Source organism: Stegodyphus dumicola, chromosome 9 (assembly GCF_044657685.1).
Source record: "Stegodyphus dumicola isolate Sdum_Otavi_A_Nest chromosome 9, ASM4465768v1".
Classification (NCBI taxonomy): domain Eukaryota; kingdom Metazoa; phylum Arthropoda; class Arachnida; order Araneae; family Eresidae; genus Stegodyphus; species Stegodyphus dumicola.
The window spans coordinates 110,338,604-110,359,557 of NC_140776.1; the positions used below are offsets into that span (position 1 = coordinate 110,338,604).

The 20,954-nt window shown below is 28.1% G+C and overlaps 2 protein-coding genes across 5 annotated transcripts in view; both read left to right on the forward strand.

Moving 5' to 3' along the window:
* The window catches only part of LOC118179849 (uncharacterized), a 109,004-nt gene extending 90,181 nt beyond the window's left edge, over positions 1 to 18,823 (forward strand). For all 4 annotated transcript variants that reach the window (XM_085823901.1, XM_085823900.1, XM_085823899.1 and 1 more), the window contains one exon: positions 1 to 18,823. In XM_085823901.1, coding sequence (XP_085680027.1) covers positions 1 to 407 — 407 coding nt within the window. In that variant the 3' untranslated portion in view covers positions 408 to 18,823.
* The window catches only part of LOC118197993 (uncharacterized), a 25,652-nt gene continuing 17,904 nt past the window's right edge, over positions 13,207 to 20,954 (forward strand). Inside the window, exon 1 of the mRNA XM_085823116.1 lies at positions 13,207 to 13,275. The gene's annotated coding sequence lies outside the window, so the exon portion shown is untranslated. The remainder of the gene's footprint in view (positions 13,276 to 20,954) is intronic.

A 20,954-nucleotide genomic window follows, 5' to 3' on the forward strand; every position in this document is an offset into this window, starting at 1 on the left:
GAGACTGTGATATTGTGGATGTGAAGCCATCATTTGTGCAACAAGGTACTATCTGCAGTCAAGTTACTGATGCATCCGAAGAATATCTGACTGAAAATGATCTGTGTACTGTGTTTCAGCGATGTCGAAATCCATGCCAGTTTGCTGTAAATGTAGCTCGTATGTTATTCTCACCGGACGAGCTAAGGGAATCTAATTGCCGAGGTGTGAAAGACAAAAGTGCTCTTGATAGGAAACGTCTTGAATTTATTAGGAGTTCTGTAATGAAATATTATAATGTACTACCTATTTATGAAATAGATGTTTGGAAACAGTGTATGCAGAGTATAGATTCACGTTGTCGTCACGAAAGACGACCAAAATTTAAAAATACTCAATTTTCATTTGGATTCAGTGATGAAAATTAGTTGCATATTATTAGTTTATATACAAAATCCAGAATCCAGGCATCCAATATCTGGATGTCCAGACCACTAGCAGTTTTTTTTGCAAAGAGAAAGAAAGAACAAGGTTCTAAAAGTAGCATCTTGCTGTAATATATGCTTAATGCTTCACACATGCATCAAGGACATTTTTTTAATTGTAATGTATATGAAGGGTTCTGACTCTTAATTTCAGCTTGGCACTAAACAAAACATCTTTATGTTGAAGAATCATAATCATTTATTTAAATCTGTTGGCTCAATGGCTGCCTTTCTGCTTGGCATACATCTGAAACTGAAAAATTACCGAAGTTCATCCCTGCTTTTACTCCTGAATAGCTCATCCTGATGCCAACTTAGCAATATTCCCCCCTCCCCCCATCATCTGCTGACTTAATTCCTGGGAACTTGAGAAATGCCTCACACAGAGATGTCTAAAACAGTTTTTTATTTAAAACTTAGTAACTGAATATAATAACATTTTATGTTATAATAATAATAGCTTTTTATGTTGACATTATGCATACAGGGTGCTGACATAATTGTAAACTAATATATTTCAGACTTAACTTTCCCAGCACTTGATAGAAGCTAAAGAAAATTTAAAGGAAAAACATGTCTTAAACTGCGAATCTCAGAATACATTGCCAATAGTGTTTAGTGTATGCTAGTTAAGCTTTATGCTAAAGCAAGATATTTACTTAAAATTTGTAGTATAGCTCTAAATGCTGAAAATATCATTGCCAATAGTAAAGAAAGTAACAAAGCGATTGAAATAAATGAAAAAATTTTGATTAGCAGTTTAGTGAGAGTTCTTGACTTGACAATTAATTACATGGACTTTGTAATTGAACAAGAAATTATGTCAAGTAACTTAAACAACTTACATTGAAAGAAATAATAAATGAAGCTAACAAATAAATATTGAACTTGATTTGTAAATTTTGATTCCCTTAAGGTCACAACTGCGTCCATTGTTTCAACTATAATTTCTACATATCATCTTACTGGATTTAAGCTGATATTCTAAATTCCTAAAAATTCCAAAATCCCAGTAAGTTTAGATCTCAGACTTTGTACTGTATGTGTGTGTGTTTCATATTTTGTTGAGATTTTATTTATTTTTTGGGAGGTTAAAATTTGTAAAATTCGATTAAAGGATCTATAAGAATGGTCATTTAGGGTGAAGAGGTGTAAATCATTTTCTCAAGTTCTGAATGTAACACTAAAAAGTATGAGTAGTTTTATTCACCTTTGTTTTATTTTTATAACTACAAAAATGAATTTAAAAAATCTATCTCTTTAGGGCGATTTGTCCCAGAAAAATATTTTTTCCCTGAGAGGAAGGAGTTTTTCAGATAGATAATCATGTTTAGAGATGATGTGCAATGTTTCTTCATAAAAAGTTTGATCTTTTGAAGAAATAATTAATATTTTGATCTTCTAACACACATCCAGAAATATTTTTAATTTAAATCTAAATTATGGTATTATACTTAATATAGATTTTAAGCAGTAAATCTAACTGTGATTAGTGTTATATGTGAAATAACTGTAGTGTGATAATTTAAGGACTGTAAATAAAATAATAAGTTTCCATTAAAAAAAGTTTTTTTATTTCGTTCTAAGATGTTTTAAACTTTGTAAGTCATAACAAGTTTTCAGAATTACTATTTTATATTTCACAACTTCTTGCTTCTAGCACAGTAGACACCACTTAATGGAATGATGTTTGTCCATGACTATTTTGGTAACACTAAGCAATGAGAAAATAATTTTTTTAAATCAGAGGAATTTAACTAATTTAATATAAATATAACTAGAAACATATAAATACTTACTCTCACAGTGTTTTAATTATGAATAAAGTTATTAATAGTTAGTTGACTGTCTGGAATTTTTATATGCAAGTTCACTTTTGAACTGTTCATAGTATTTCTGGAAATTGTTTGACTGATGCTCTATCCCTAATCTTAACACTCAGAGGGTATCTCTCATCTCAACATTCATAAGAAATTCACCGATTTCATCATCATCTTCTGAAAGTTTATCATTTAATATGGTTTTATTTGTTTCAGAAAGTGACAGGTGGATATCTTCGTCTGTCATTGAATCTGCAGTTTTCATCAATATCCATCCTAGGGATAAAGTTCTGACAATTCATGTTAGTTGGAGACTTTTTAATTCTTCATCTTCTTTTATTTTATCTTTTATTAGAAGGTTGGCATGCTTAAGACAGTTCTTTATTGTCTTTTCTGAGATGCACTTTCAAAACTTAAATGTTACCTTAAATCAAAATCAAGTTGCTTTGTATCTTAATCCCTTACATGGCATCATAGTTGTGCCATTTGGCAATTTGGCAGTTTCTTTGTTATATTTCAGAGATTCACAAACTTTTTTTTTTACATCGAACCTTTTTAAATAGTTTTCTTCTCTAATTGCATAGAGTTCTGTTTTAATTAATTAGATTGTTGCTGTTGATGTATTGATGCAGTTTTTTTTTATATTTGGCATAAAACTACTTAATTTAATTTCTAAATCACCTAATTCAAAAATATTCAACCTGCTTCTTGTTTCCCATTCTAGTTTTGCATTCTTTGTGTTTTTTACTGTGTTTTCTTGTGCTTTTACATTTTACTTTTTGATATTGCACTTAATGCATAAAAATTTATATATTAAAAATGTCATTGATTTTTAAAATATGTATTAAATAATTTTAAGATTATATTAAATTATAAAAATTATATTAATATATTAAATAATTTTTTCTCTTGTATTTGTCTTGTATGATTTCTTCCTTACTGCAGCTTTTGCACTACTTTATATCATGAACAAATAATTATCAGTGTTATTAAGAAAGATTTTGAAATCAATGGAATCTTGATTATCCTAACTGATTGCCCATGCATGTTCAACTGTCAACCACTTGATTGTTGTTGGCCTCCTCTAAAATTTCGTAGATTTTCAGGAAATCAATATCAACCTCATTTGAAGCCTCTATTTTGTCTTTCTTTGGCAATTTTATATATTGTTTGGCAACATTACTTCAATTTGACAAATTCGTTCTGTAATATTTTGATTATATTAACTGACTTGTTGATCACAAAGTAATGTATTTTCCATGTTTTCATATGCAAATGGCAATCATTGGTAAAAGGTTCATTGGCAATTCAGTAACAATAGAATGATAGCATTAACCATGAACTGATTAAGCAGTGTTTACTGCATGTTTATAAGATCTGCACTTCCTCTTTATACAAAAGCACATTTTTGTTCTGTATTTGTGTTAAGGTAGTCATAGTCATATTTTCTTACATGCTGATTCTGTTTTTCCAGCAACAAAATTTTCCAAAATAAGGTAGAGATTTTGTAGAGTCATCAACACTGGGTTTCTCTAAACGTAAAATCTTAATTTATTGTTTGTTTCCCATAGACTACAAATTTACTGTAATGGACAAAATTCAATGAGGGAGCATAATTTTTATTTTTCTGACACCAGCTCTGAATTTAATAATGAATAATGTTTTACTCAGTATAGGATCATTTCAGAAGAACCAATAATATCTTTGTTTAATATTGCTCTGTAAGTTTAGTAGAAAAACTAATTATTAATGTCAATCAGTAACTGGTATTGAAAAATAATTTTTAAATTAATAAATTTATTTTGAATACCTCTATGAAAATTTTTCGAAACTCCTTCGCAAAGATATTTTTACCATTAGGCAAATTATCCTCTTGTGCTTACCAAACTTGTGAATTTTAAAGTAAAGGTGTGGAACATTTTTGTATTTATGTTATTAAAACTTTTTTTAATATTTTACTAATTCAAAGTTTTCTTGTGGAAGACCATAAGAAAGCTGTTGTTACAGAACTTTGTCATTTCCAGTACTGGCTACTTACACTGCCAATTGGCCGCCATAAATAAAGTAAAAAAATTTATAATGATTTTAATGATTCCGGCTAATGTAATTTCACTGGTCTAGCTAGTAATTAAAAATGATTGAAATTAACCTATGTTATTATTTTAAAGCACTTAGTTTGTTAATTAGTAACAATAAATTTGAAAGAAAAACCAAATATCTTGCACTTTGCCGAATGACAACACAGTGATGCATTGAAGACAAAAATATTTTAATTCTGGCAGGGGCAACACATTTCTTGTAAATCACTGAGGTTGTTGATTAAATTCAAAAGACATATGAATGGCATTTTGCTCAGTGGCAAGACTCTTCTTTTGTGTCATTGAGTTTTCTGATTGAATGAACATTAATACTTTACACTTTGCAGAGTGGTAGCACAAAGCTTTTAAGTCACTGAATTTTAATCAAGAGTTCATTAAATTTGTACAAAACAAAAAAATTAATCAAAATTGCATTTCCAGATGCGCATGTTAGATGGAGAAATGTGTGTTGAAAGTTTGGTGGATTTTCATGTGGCCATTAGTTCACAAAGCGAGGAATATTTATATATACATATAATGGTATGTAGAAAAAGCTGAGTGTGTAGATGCTGATGAATAAATTGAAGAGCAAGTTTGGCAGCCAAGGTAGATTAATATTCATTTTTATTTTAATTAATATTTTGCAGCCTAACTTGGCACATTAATCCTACTTGTTCTGAAATATTTACAATTTTGATAGCTTTGCAGTAAGAAGAGGAGTAAGTAGCAGTCTAGCTAGGCCGAGGAGCATTAATGAAGTGTGATGTGTTAGAATCTTAGTTCAGAATGACTTAATTTTGCTTTCAGTACATTTTGATTAGCTAATTAATAAAACTCTAAAATTATTACTGGTTGAAGGCTTATGTAAACTATTTTCATTAGAGTGTTGCGTAAAAGTCATATGATGGGGTTAATCTAGAAATGACACCGTCCAGAAAAGTTTATTATAAGCAATTACTGTTTTCAGAAGAAAAAGGGAAAAATCGAAATTAAATTGAAGAGTTAAGGGGATATTGCAAATTTAATTTAGAATTTTGTTTTACATATTTTTACCGTACATGTACATAGATACAGATTCTCCATTAATAATAGCGATTAAAAATTTTGTAAATTTATCTGAATTCTTCTGAAATATTGTAATTGGAAGCATCTGAGTGAAGGTCTCTCAACCAAGGGGAAATCCTCCCATTGCACTCAGCCTTTTTATAAAAAACTCCTTTTATTCAAGTTTTGGTATTTACCAATATTTTCTAAATTTTTTTTTATTTATAAAACACATTAGAAAATAATCTAAATCTAAATAAGTGTGTAAGTATTTTCAAGTTTGGGAAAAGAGGGGCAGATTGATTTTCTAGATATGGTGAAAAGGGATGCGTGGGGCAAAAAAAGGTTGGGAACTAGTGATCTGGGTCATTCAGAGGCAGTAACCCATAGAGACATTTGAAAAATCTGATTAATTAGCTGTTTACCATGTTTGATCATTATGCAAGAAGGAAAATTTATTATTTTTATTGCAGTTAATTTTAACTAGGATTACCATGTTTGATCGTTATGCAAGAAAGACAATTTATGATTTTTATTGCAGTTAATTTTAACTAGGATAAATAAGTAAAAAATATTCTTATTTAGTACCACTACCTGGCAATGCCCAGGTATAACGGCACCGCATTTTTATGCCAGTTATCTGCTGGTTGAAGACAGAAATCTTCTTAATGGTGCTGTGGTGTAAAGTAGCATGCACAAACTGAAGATCATTTTCTTGCTTGATGGGAAACATTAGACTACCATAAAGGTAGTCTAATGTTTCCCATAAAGGCATGCATCTATGTTCCTTTATAGAAATAGCAGACCCTGTTTTTCTGGAAACCCAGATTTTAAGCCTAAATAAACTAGTATAGTTGGGTCCTAAAATATGGTATGCATTGTAAAATAATTTTTATTGATGAGTGAAAAGATATTTGAATATTTGTGTTTTGTTTTACAATTATGTATATTTGTTTAAATTATGAATTAATTTATAATTTTTAATTGATGTAATTTATTGTTGATAATTGTTCATATTTATTATTAATCCAGTCTGCTGCACGTAAAATACATATATATTATTAATCCGTATTTACTGCATAATTATTGTTAATCCAATCTGCTACATATTTATTATTAATCCAAACAGTCTGCTACACATAGATGGATGAAAAATCTTTTATAATTAATGAAGTTACATTTCTTTTGCATATTTGCAAAATGTATTGAATTGTAAAGTAGGTTTTCATTAGAATTTACTCATATTTATTATTAATCCATTATAACATAATTTACTTTTGAATTCATTTTTTTCCTTTTATAGAGAGCAACCTTAAAGATTTCATATGTCCTGATTCCAAAAAATATGGGAAACACTAGTAAAGGACATATCAAATTGTAAAGGGGGGAGGACGAAGACAGTTTGAAACCAATATTAACAGTAAAAATGCTTTTTTTATGTTCCAAATTGATAGGTACATTCACAGGTGAAAGAAGATAAAATAAGATATTTAAAATGCTAGTTAGAATATATGGAAAACTGAATACTTTGATAGAATATTGAAGATTTAATAGAAGATATTTTTAATAAATATGTAGTCTTTATTCAGCAGATTAAAAAAAGATTAGGTAATAATCATAATTATATACAGCCTTTTCTGATCTTATGTGTATAGCAGTTTTTCATTTTCGGGAAAATAAAGTTTATCTTATTGATATACCTGAGTCTTCTTCCAAGAAGTGCAACCTAAAAAATTTATTCTGATTGACACCCTTATCCCAATCTGGCATTTATAAGTTTTTCATAAAGCTACCAAATATTTAGTTCATCCTGTGCTTAATTAATTAATGAGTTATTGAAACGAAACATTCACTTGCTTAAGAATTTATGCACCTTTATGAAAAATGCCAGATTATCATACTTTTACCTAGAAACCTTTTCAGGCGAGAAACTCATCATCAGTTTCTGCATGCTTTTTTATGCCATGACCATTGTTGTAAAGATTTTCATCTTTATTAAAGTGGTTGACTTGAATTAAAGTGTCACACTGATATGAAGGCATCCCTCTTTATTTCATTAAAACAAAATACAAAACACGTTTTTCACCAAAATTTCAAAAATTAAACTGCAATATAATAGCTGGGGGGAAAAGTAATTACTTTCAAGAAACTTTAATAATATTAAATGTTTTTTCTTGTTTTATTGTTAGTTAAACGATGATTGTTTTCTGAATTTGATGTATTTGATAACCACATGCAATTCTATTCAAAGCAAAAATAAAAATTATAAAAAAGGGTTAAAAAATTAAACTGCGTTATAATAGCTGGGAGAAAAGTAATTATTTTCAGGAAACTTTAATAATATTAAATGTATTTTTCTTGTTTTATGTTAGTTTAGTGATGACTTGTTTTCTAAATTTGGTGCATTTGATAACCACAAGCAGTTCTGTTCAAAGCAAGAATAAAAATTATAAAAAAGGGAAAGGAAAATTTTAATTTTGTGCATAGGTAAAAGAGAAAAGATAAAGATTTTTCTGTAAAAATCTTTGAATTCTTTTCAAAGATTTTGTATGTAAGTATTATGAACTTAAACTGCAAGTTTTAAAAGTGTTGACTTTATTATTTTTGTAGCTGCAGTTATAATATTTTTATCTAAAATTGGCTTACAAATTTTATTTATTTATTTATTTATTTTAATATTTAGCATTTTTTAAACTTGTTATAGTTTAAAACAAGTGGGGAAAATAGAGTTTTATTTCTTGCTATCATCATCCATTCAGGTAAATAAAAATATGCTTGATTGAATGCTTGCTTATGATGCAAAGAAAAATAATATTATATGGCTTCTAAACTAATTTATTGCACCTTTTAACTGATTGTTACATATAGATTTTGAATAAAAAATCTTTTCTAGTTACTAAAGTTACATTCCTTTTGCCTATTTACATAATGATTGATTTATAATGTAAGTTTTCGTTAGGATTTATATGCCTCTCTGAATTATGATTTCAAGTTATTAGAAAAAAGTAAAACGTATAATTTTAATGAGTTCAGCTAGTTTAATTTTCCTAATCCAGCTTGTAATAATTAGTAACAGAGGAAAAATTGTACTTATGGCTTTAAATTGCTAAATTGGTTAACCAATAACAATGATTAAATTTGAATGAAAATTCAAATAACTTATGCTTAGACAAATCGTAACACACTGGCACAAGGATCCTAAAAATAGTGTGTTTCAGGTAGTAGCAAGAGATTGCTGAGTTGATTAAATTTGAAAGATAGGTATCATACACTTGAATGAAAATTCAAATAACTTATGCTTAAACAAATGGTAACACACTGACACAAGGATGCTAAAAATAGTTTGTTTCAGGTAGTAGCAAGAGATTGCGGAGTTGATTAAATTTGAAAGATAGGTATCACACACTTTGATGATTGGCAACATATTTCTTTCAAAATGTTGAGATTTCAGATTAAACTTAAAACATAAATATCCTATGCTTTGCCAAGTGGTAGCATGTTTTTAACTGACTGAGCTTGTTAATAATTTTACACGAAATGTAAAATTAAAAAAAAATTGAATCTTAAAATTTGGGCTTTAAGGTTCCTATGTTCAGGAATATTCAAAATTTTGTGGCTCTAGATGTTGCCATTTTTCCGCAATGGGAGGAGCATACGTATGGATTCTTTATTATTTAATAATAGAAATAATTCATTTATAATAGAATATTATAAATCTTCAGTAAAATTAATTGTTATTAAAAGTATATATATACTGTGTATGCAGTTATTATGTTTGTCTTACTTAAAATTTGTTCCTTTATCAGTATTTGTCACAATAAGCTTTTGTAAATTGTACAGTAAGATAATTCACACATAATAATAAAGTAATTTTGTTAATTTTCCATCTTGCATGGATAATTGAAAAGGGATATTGCATAAATTGAAATTATCAAAAAGATGAATAGCATTAATATGTATATCATGTTTTTCAGCATCTGAGTGGCCTTTTTATGTGTTCAGTATTAATTTGAAGCAGAAATAATTCTTGTATTGTTTTGAGGTTAATAATAGTGAAGTATCAAAGAAACAGTGAAACTAATAGCTGCCAAGAAGAGTTGGACCAACATTATGTTTAAATTTTTAGCTAGAAGTTTTTACTTATAGTTGTTTATTCATTGAGTTTCTACTTGAGCACCAAATATTGCAATTGCCAGCTCTTTTCAGACATTTTTTAGTATAAATATGTTACATATACTGTGAAATATGAATTGTATAATTACGCTGTTCCACCAAGAACCTGACAGACAAATTTGAACTTTATATGTGATTTATTTTATGTAGTCTGATCAATTGCTATCTATTAAATGTGTATTATGCAATTATCTTTCATAGACTGGTAGTAGTTACGTATTTTAAATAATAGTTTTTATTGTGTCATGTGTAACATAATCTGAAAAAATGTGTGTTTATTAAATATTCTAAACATAAAGAATTATTTTCAAGCTGTGAATATTAGATTGGCTAATCTTTTGAATATAGTAACAGGTAGTTTGGCGACATTTTGGTAAGGCGATAAAGGTTACTAGCTACGACTTTAGCTGTGTACATGGATAAAGTCAAGAGTGTGTGCAATGCCATTTTTGTGCAATTCTGGGATGTTTTTTTAAGTGAAAATAGGTCGACGTGTACATGGATGATACCGTGTATGTGCAATTCATAAAAACGCGGCAAGCAGTGGGCGATTCTGCACTTTCTTCCAATTTCGCACCTAATCTTCATCATGATTAAGCACTTTTGTTCCATAAAAGAAAGTTCTAGCATAAGCGTAATTCGGCTAGCAGATTGTTGGGAAAAAATGTTGAGTAAAAAAGAAAAAAAAACATGCCTTTACTTCGTAAAAACAAAATGGCGTCCAAAAAACAAAAAAAAAAAAAAAAACAAAAAAAACAAAAAAAAAAAAAAAAAACTAGCAGGTTGCTGTAGCAGGGTTGGTCGCCAAAAAATCGCCAAGTTACCATAATCCAAAGATTAACCATTAGATTTTCAGCAGAAATTAAAATTTATATTTTGTTTGATTTCACCATCTAATTTTATATAAGCCACTCATAATCAGAAGAAATATAATTTGATAAATATCTATACATATGTGTTTACAGGCATACATATACAGACTTTTAGTTATATGTATTTTGTAGTAACACAGATTCCTCATTTAAATTTTTGAATGTTTTTATTTTCATGTATTTTTTCCAAAATTCAGTCTTTATTATTTATGATTGAGACTCATATTGCCATTGCATTATTATGCGAGTATTTATATTTGAAGATGTTACATACCAAGTTTAATCACATTAATTATTAATATTTAAAAGAGTGTAATATATTTAATAGCATTATTTTTCTTTCACTTTGCATTTTGTTAAACAAAGATACATAGTATTTGGTCATTACACAAAGAAATTTAATTTATTGACACTTTTTACTACTGTTACAGTAAGGTTGTAACTACTGTTAAGACTACTACTAAGTTTTTACTCCTGTTTGTAGTAAGGTTTTAGCTAGAGAAAATACTAATAATGAATACAAATAAACTTTTGAAAATTATGGATTAGATATTTGTTTTTAATCTTTGGATCATTAATATTGAAAATTGAATTATTTATGGGCTTAAAATTACTTTTATTTATTTATTTAGGAAGGCTTTTCTGTGGGCATTCCTCTAGATTTGTCAAATGTAAATATTGTGTATCTGGCTTTGAAATAGATTTGAGAAACTTGATAAATAATGCATAGGTATAGTCATATTAATTTTTGCAGTTAATTGCAACTGATGTATGTGACAGACTGTAATAATATGTGCATAATCCTAATGCTAATTTAATGTATGAGGCTGCTGATTTGTTACCTATATGGTTTGACCTTCACACAGTTATTGCTTTATTTCAAAACATAATGTTGAAGGATAAGCAACACATTGAATTTCTTTTGTTATATTTCCATGTTTTGTAATTTCTTAACATTGCTGAAATTTAAAGTGAACAGTTTCATTTGTTTCAGAATTTTCATATATTTTATATGGAGTAAAATTTTATTGTTTCAATTTTTAAATTTACGTTCTTCTTTACATATTAATTAATGCAAAAGTTCTTAATCTTTATGCTGTTGTCTCAGGTTCTTGCATTATGCCTTTGTTTAAGCCTTTTTAATCTGTCATGTGGCATTATTAATTGTGCTTCTTATATTACAATTGTTATTGTGTGGTTTCCAAAGTGTAGATGGTGAGAAAATTCTGGTGGACTGTAAAAAGTTTTATAAGTTTTTATTTTAATATATCAAGTTATTTAAAAAGAAGGAGCACATTTAAAATAAGTTATTTCTAATGAACTAGAGTAGATAGAGACACATACGATTCATCTTTGGTTAGAGAAAAGTTCAAACTTTTACTTTATGCATTGAACATGAGCATCATTTGTTAAGCAACAAACATTAAAAATTGGTAATCTGTGTCTTGGTACACATAAAGAACTGGTCCCTAGTTATTGAACTAACGCATACTGTAACAATTCGGTTTCTCAGGTCTTGAAGAGTAGTAGGCATAGGTGGGTACATACACACTCTTTTATGTACTCCCACAGATAAAAATTTGAAGGGGTAAGACCTGGTGACCTAGGAGGCTACTTAACATAAACAAGATCACATTGCCCATCTTATCATGAAATTTAACACTCATTTCTTTTTCTATGCCTTCTGTAACTAACCATGTGATGTTGAAAGCAGATGTAAAATAATATATTGTATGGGGATTTTGGCAGTAATTTAGAAATCATTTAAAGGAATGGAAGTTTTTTATTATATTATGATATTCTTTTCCAGAATAATTTTGTGGACTAATTCCTTTCTTTTTCCAGGTTATGTTTTTAATTTCGTCAGCACTATTTTATCCAATCATTTTTTTTTTTAAATTTTATATTGTCAATAATTACCTAGTAAACAAAAAAGAGATGTGTTGGGAAATTTTACTCTACTTTGCTAGTTTAAAATTGTATGTATGTTGTTCCTAATTTAACCCCTTTAAATTTAAGGCTTTTATGTTTATCCTTTTACTATACATTAAAGCCTGCTAAAAAAAAGCGGTACTTGCAATATTAATGCAACCATCTTGGCGCAATCTGTTGATCCTTTACCGATAGATGGAATTTAGTTACTTGCTAGATGGAAGCTGGCGATTTTAATGACTTTCTATGAAAAGGTTGCTGAACTATCAATATTTATCATAAAACACACTTAAGCAATTTTAAAAATGAATTTTAATTATTAAATAATGATTATTTCACACATTTAAAAATAAAACACATTTTTTTAAGAAAACCTTCTGTAATTTTTTTTACACTGTTTTTGTTTAAAAAAAAAAGAGAATTGCATAACTTCCATTGCATGCCAGCTATCTGGTAGACGCACCTCATAGTCATTCCCTTTTGTGATTTTTGCAGCAAAATACTATATTATTTTAGTTCTTGTATTGCTAGCAAATTCCACAAGTATGTATTTTAAAATTGAGTGTAAGGCAAAAAACATTGAGGCTTGTCTATAAAAATCTCTATAACTTGGAATACAATAAAGAGAATTTATAAGAAAATGGCGATGTTGCTTGACTGAAGAATTTAATAGACGTGTGATTGCCAGAGTTTGGCACAATCTGAAAACTTGGTAACTTCTATTAAGGTGGTTGCGTTAATACCAAAATAATATAACTTTTTTCATTGTTTTCATATATTTCATTTATTTAATGATCTACAATGATTTTTCTTGTAAATTTTCAGAATATCACGGAAATACTGAATTTTCATCCAGTTACAACTATTCAATTCAGAAGCATGTCAGATTAAGGTGAAAAGATGCTAGTGCCTTTCAAGTGTCTAACTCAATATACCATGTTATAAGCTCCCATTATCATGGTTATATTTATTTTAATTTCCAGCCATATTTATGTTTGCATTTTTGTAAAAATTACGCAGAAACAGAACCTTAAAAAACACATTTTTACACATACATAAAAAATAGTTGGTATTACTATCTGAAACAGATAACTGTAATTAATTACTGTATAGATCTTGTATCATTTGTGATAATTACTGTATAGATCGTATATCTTATGTCATTTCATTGTGTACTATAATTTTTAAAAATAATATAGATGTCAGTTGCTTTAAAAATCTGTGGGAATGCATTTCAATTTATTAAATGTATAATATTATTAAGTTGATGTGTACTTTTTTTTTAGAAATACATTGTATTGAGTATTTAAATGTAATATTTTAAATCAAAGGGCTCAAATTTTTAAGATTTTGTTATATGTACTTATGTTATTTTTGTATTAAATTCAAGATAGTGAATTTAGTATCTGAATATAAGTTTTTGTCTTTGAAACTGGGGAATCAGAATGCAGCAAATTATGCAGAAACAGAACCTTAAAAAACACATTTTTACACATACATAAAAAATAGTTGGTATTACTATCTGAAACAGATAACTGTAATTAATTACTGTATAGATCTTGTATCATTTGTGATAATTACTGTATAGATCGTATATCTTATGTCATTTCATTGTGTACTATAATTTTTAAAAATAATATAGATGTCAGTTGCTTTAAAAATCTGTGGGAATGCATTTCAATTTATTAAATGTATAATATTATTAAGTTGATGTGTACTTTTTTTTTAGAAATACATTGTATTGAGTATTTAAATGTAATATTTTAAATCAAAGGGCTCAAATTTTTAAGATTTTGTTATATGTACTTATGTTATTTTTGTATTAAATTCAAGATAGTGAATTTAGTATCTGAATATAAGTTTTTGTCTTTGAAACTGGGGAATCAGAATGCAGCAAATTATGCAGAAACAAAACCTTAAAAAACACATTTTTACACATACATAAAAAATAGTTGGTATTACTATCTGAAACAGATAACTGTAATTAATTACTGTATAGATCTTGTATCATTTGTGATAATTACTGTATAGATCGTATATCTTATGTCATTTCATTGTGTACTATAATTTTTGAAAATAATATAGATGTCAGTTGCTTTAAAAATATGTGGGAATGCATTTCAATTTATTAAATGTATAATATTATTAAGTTGATGTGTACTTTTTTTTTTTTTTTTCAGAAATATATTGTATTGAGTATTTAAATGTAATATTTTAAATCAAAGGGCTCAAATTTTTAAGATTTTATTATATGTACTTATGTTATTTTTGTATTAAATTCAAGATAGTGAATTTAGTATCTGAATATAAGTTTTTGTCTTTGAAACTGGGAAATCAGAATGCAGCATTTTAATTTATAAAAATAATTGTTCTTTCTGATTTTTTTAATTAAACTACTTTCATTATGGTATCTTAACTAGTACTACATTATGTAATCATGCTTAATTTTATAGAACTACTTAAGAGTTGTTAAGTTTATATAAAAAAAGACTGTCTTTTTTACTAAATTCTAAAAAATTCAAGAAGGAAAAATTATGGGATATGTCCCATTTCTAAAGAGAAGATTTTAATTAAGAACACAGCACATTAAAAAGCATATATAAATAGCCGAATTAATATTACTTCATTCTATATTTCAAAAATGTTTTTAATTGCAAAATATCCCTTTTATGTATACAACATGTTTTACTATATGTGCATATCTGTTTTACATTGTTACCATTAAATCAAAAGTTTCTGAATCTTCTGCTGAATGGGGGATTTTGTGAGTAAATATAGTTTGTGTGTTTTAATTTGGATGAACTTGAACTAGATTTCTTTCAAAATTTCTATTTCTCTTAGTTTTGAATTTCAATTATGTGCATCATTAGGCTGCTTTCACTTAAACTAGGAAAAGTTTATTCATTGTTCTATTCAACTTCTTATTTTACATTGAATTCATACCTTAATTTTGTAGACTAAATTCATTCGATAAATTTTAAGGAATAAGAATTTTATTTCCAAAAATAATGTGATTTTTATATTATTAAGTGTTAAATATGATTAAATGTTAAAATGATTAAGTGTTAAATATTTTTTATTACAAACTGATCATATATTCATAATAAAAACTTAATTATCATCTTTTCTGAAATAGATGTGACAGTATTTCTTGTGGTATTAAAACTCGGTGCATTTGTTCAATGTTGTCCATTAAAGCATTTATAATATGGATGTGTGCATTATATGCATAATGTAGTAAAATACTTTCCTTTTCCATAACATTTTTTATATTATTATTCATAAAATCCTTTGCATAAATAAATTTCATTGCAACTCCTTAGTAAACATACATATTTAATTTATAATTTAGTTTCAGGTGAGCAAGAAATGAAAATGTATTAAATTTAAGCCTATTTACAAGTATTTAATTTAATGCTATGTCATGCAAAGATTCTTTTATTTGAAACATTATTATAACTGTATACACTTATTGCAGTAAAGTCATTTATATTGTTTGAGCAGTAAATTATAAATTCGGAATTATTAGTCTTAGAATGAAAATTGAAATTGAAAAAAAAAAGGAATTCTAGAATTATTGATTGATGTCAGATTTTGTATTCGGTCAAATAGCGTATTTGTTTGCTTAGATAATTTCTTTCTTTCTTCCCCCCCCCCTTGTACAAAGCAAAATGCATACATTTGATTTACTAATTTTTTGTAATCTGTCTTGGTAGGTAAGGATTTTTCAGTCCATAATTTGCTTTAACCTGTTCAGACAGCAATCCTAATTATACGAAGTTTATTTTTAAAACTTAGGAAATATAAAACTGTTAGGAAGATGTTTATTATAATGCATTATACAAAAGTTCTTGATTATATATTTTTAATAATAGGAAGAAATATTAGACTCTCTCCTCCCTTTTTCCCCATTACCTGTGTGTCTACTTTGTATAGTTTTTTTTTTTGGGGGGGGGGCTTGTAAAATACTTCTGCATGGGAGACATTCTCTCAGTATTGTTGAAGTTCTAGTTCAGTGGTCTGCAAAATCATTAGTCAGAAGATCCAAAGATCAACAATACAACAAATAAGATTTCTTTTGAGAACTTTCTTTTTAATAACCATGTTATTAGGAGTCAGCTTTAACCAGAAACTAACATTAAATAAAACTAAATATTGCAATAATTATAATCTTTTTTATTTGTGAAAAATATTTATAGCATTAAAACAAAAATATGGTAAAACATGCATTTAATGTGAACAATGATCTTGCATCATATCTTTTGGCGAGTCAGATTAATATGTTAGTTAATAAGTTTGTGTGAGTCAGATTAATATGTCATTGATTTAATTTTAAGCAGGATTTCATCAATGAGATGATTTCTCGGTTTACTTTTAATAAGGTTCTTGCTTGAAAAAGATTTTGTGCGCGAACATGTTGATCCAAAGAGTGAAATAATGGTAAATGTGAGTTTTTTTAGCTGATCATATGATTTATGAATAGCATTACAGATACTGAAAATTACATATTCTTTCTCTAGGTCTTTCAAAGCAGATCATTTTTGCTGATCACACTTATTTTTCTTTGGTTTGTTTCTTATCAGCATAAAGGCACTCGGATTTGGAGCTCCATAATTCTTTGTTTTTTTAACTCCAGTAATTGTATTTCAAAAGCATGAATAACAGCAGTAAAGATAGAAAAATTCAATTCTGTTAAGTTATGCTGAGATTTTTTTTTTTTTTTTTTAGATAAGGCTGGCATATTTATGCTCTATCTGAATTCCAGATAACTTTGTAGAAAAGCTTCCCTCATTTAAAAGTTGTTGACTTGAAATAGTAAATGTCAATGACCGAATTATTTTCTTGCCACTGTTTCAGCAGGCTTAGAAAAGGAATTAATATTTTTCTTTCAAAATGAGCAAAAAGAGATAACTTGTTTTCAAATGAAATGACTTCTTCAACACTGAAAAAAATATGTTTTTTCCTTTCTATAGTTTACAGTTATTTAGATGAGATATAATGTCTATGATGAAATAAAATTTTGGATCCACTGATCTGTTAATTCAGGATAGTTAACATCTTTCTCAACAGAAACAATAGTTCTTAAGAGCTACTTTTAATTTCTAGTACAGTACAAAGTGTGTAATCCGTACGTCCATTATCTGGAATGATCTATAATCCGGACCTCAAAGCTACAAACTTTTTTTTTGTATGCTTTACGCATGCGCGTTTAGCACAAAAAACAAAGCAACTTAAACAACTTACATTGAAAGAAATGTTTAATAAAGTAAACAAATAAATATTAAAATCTTTTTTTTTTTTTTTTTTTGTAAATTTTGATACCCTTTAGGTAGTAATTGCTCTTTATTTCATAAATTACGATTTAATATTTTTAATTGTATAATTTCTGCATGCCATCTTATCAGATTGAAATTGATGATGTATAATCCGGAATCGCCGAAGTCACGACAAGTCCGGATTGCGGACTTTGTACTGTACTAAAGAAGCAAAGCATTTCAAATTGTTTCCTCTTGAAAGCCAGTGTACCGTATTATGCAGCAGCAGATCTGTATATTCACTTTCCACTTCAACTAAAAATTCTTTAAATTGGTGATTATAAAGAAATTTGCCAACAATTGTATTGCCAATCTTGATCATCAATTCCATTAATACTGCAAATTTCTTGTGGAAATGTCTGCACACAAAGCGCTTCTGGATAATGATGCGATGGTAAATAAGTATCTCATGATTACTTTTCGCCCTCAAAATAGAAGCAAAACCTATCTGGTCATACTTTTGCCCCATCTGTTAAAATTGAAACAATTTTATCAATTGGAATTTGATGTTTCTCCATACATTCAATGACTGCATTTGCAATATCCTCACCATGTATTCGACATTTCAGTGCAGTTATCCTAAAATTTCATCTTTAGGACATACAGATGAAATAAATTGACGTACAGATGCTCTGTGTCATTTATGCTTTGTTAACACCTATCACCTATTGATAATTTTGAAACAAATTAAAGATGCTTAACCAGATTATAGATTATAGATTGCTAATTAGTTATATTTGAAGACATTTTTACTGTTTTAGCAGATAGTGATATCTCAACGGTTAATTAATTTTTTTAAAGAATTGCTTCTTGCTTGGAAAATATAGGAGTCATCTATATGTAATATTTCCAAAATGCGTAGAAGAAGGCTTTAGAACTTTAACAAGTTACGATGTTGTGTAGATGACTGAAAAGATTGTAGTGGCTTGAAGGTGGTTGAGTGGAAAAGCATGAAGACGCATTTAGCACAACGGATCTTGAAGAATCACAATCATTATTTTTTTACGTGTATCAAATAATTTTTTTTCAGACAAGATATTTCTTAATTATAATTGAATACAATAAGTTCCATTTTAAAGTACGCCATCATGTTAAGCAAGTAAGCGGCAACAGCATGGATGAAAAGCCTCTTGCCAGCAACAGAGCTTAAAGTTTCAGTTCCTAGTTTTAGTTTACAATTAATTTGATTGGACAAGAGGTATCTGCATTAAAACGTTACATAAGATAGAAAAATGTGCAATCTGGGAGAAGCGACGAATTTAAGAGCAGATCACCAAATTTATAATGTTAATTTTGAGGTCGGCAATTATTTTTTTAAACAACTATCGTATTTTGTTATATCTTACATATTTCCTTCCCACCCCCTTTTCAAAAGAAAGGTTGGGAGAATAGGGTGGAAGAAAAAGCATTACAGCAGCAAAATATGAAAGATGTAATTTTGGAAATACAAAACATATTAACTTGTACACAACAAAATTAAACAAAAATTACTGTCGTAGAATTTTGACAGTTCCCTGTTTTTATACTTTTTTCGACATTAGATTTCACACTATGTGTATTACTTCTTTCGTTATGTATTTCTTGCATTATTTTACACTATGTGTACTAAGAGAGGAAGTAAGTGATAGCACATACCGGATGCCCCCTAGGTAATATTCCTAACACTCCCTCAAAATTTTATATTTTTTATTTTATTGTTAGGAGAGTCAACTATGGTTAAAAACTGGCTTGGGTTTTTGCATGCTTTCCATACCAGCCATGATCCTCTGACCATAGTTTAGCACAGAAGTGCTACCACACACATACACAAACATATACTTCACATAGTTTTAGAAAACAGAAATTTTCTTGATTTCTCTTTCTTACATAATTCTGTAACAAAATTTTCTTTTCTTTCTTCTTGTTGTAGGGTTGTATTCATTTCTAGCTTCCAGAATTCTAAAAAAGACTTTAACTTGATCACACAAGTTATTAGATTTTAAGTTTGTATTTTTACAAAACACTTTAATGAAATGTAGAATGCCAAAAACCAGTTACCTTTTACTAGGCAACGGAGGTTTTTTTTTTTATGTTTTGCACTTAAGCACCCCCCCCCCAACTATCAGGAAAAATTCAAGGTGTTATTGTCATATTAAATATTACATCATATTATTAGAAATTTATATTTTATTGTTTTCTTAAGGTATTATATCATAATGTTTTGTGTTGAATTTTAATATTCCTTTAAAATATCTCAATGTATTGTTAATTACCTACGATGAGAAGAATGAATGCAAGTAGTACATTACGCATAAATTGTATATCTTCTAAGTTTTATATAAAAGATGTTCCCCATGAAATTTCACAATCTTCTATTCAAAACTTACTATGGAACCATCTTGATTGAAAATAGTGTTATAGACTTATTTTTATCTTGTAGACTTATTGGCATCAAAAGACTTTAAAAAGCATTTCATTCAATTTCAACAATTTTTGTGAAGGGACTTTAAAACAAAAAATTTCACTTTTCATTGGACATTTTGAAGAAAATTGAGGACTTTTATGATTCTAATTTATTGTTTAGTATTTTCTTATATATATTATTGTCTCATAGTTCTAAATTAGATGTTTAGTTATAAATTATATGTTTATTTATAAATTATAAGTTCCATTATAAGATAATGTAATTAAGCAGTTTCTAATTATATGAGAAAGATCATGAGTTATGATAGGGCATAGTTAAAGCCTGTTAGCTATGTCCTGGATATCTTTCCTCATACTCTAAATTTTTCTTGCTTCACTAATGTACTAATGCTTTGCTCTCCCGGCTTCTTGTTTTGAGGGGGGGGGAGAAGATGTAAAGTATAGGAAATATGATGGCTTTGCTCTACAGGAACAGGCAATGTCTAAACTTATACAATGCATAACTTGATTTTTTCTTGACTCTTTTTAAGACCCCCCCCAACTGCTTTCTTCCTTGCATCACATCACTGGTGAGATATATACTGCCAAATGTGTGTGTGTTTAGTTGTAAAGTATTTCTTTTTTGCTATGCGCCAATTTTTATTGAGTGATGAGCTAGATCGGAAGGCCATTTTTCTTTGCTTTTTGGTATCTATGTCTAATAGATGGCCCACGAAAACATATATTTATATCAATTAAATCAACAACAGAAAGTTATAACAACTTATTAAATGTATGCCAAAAATATCTTAAGATCTACATCTGGATGAAAGATACAAGTAACTTAATGCATTGAGTAGGTACTCTCGTCCCT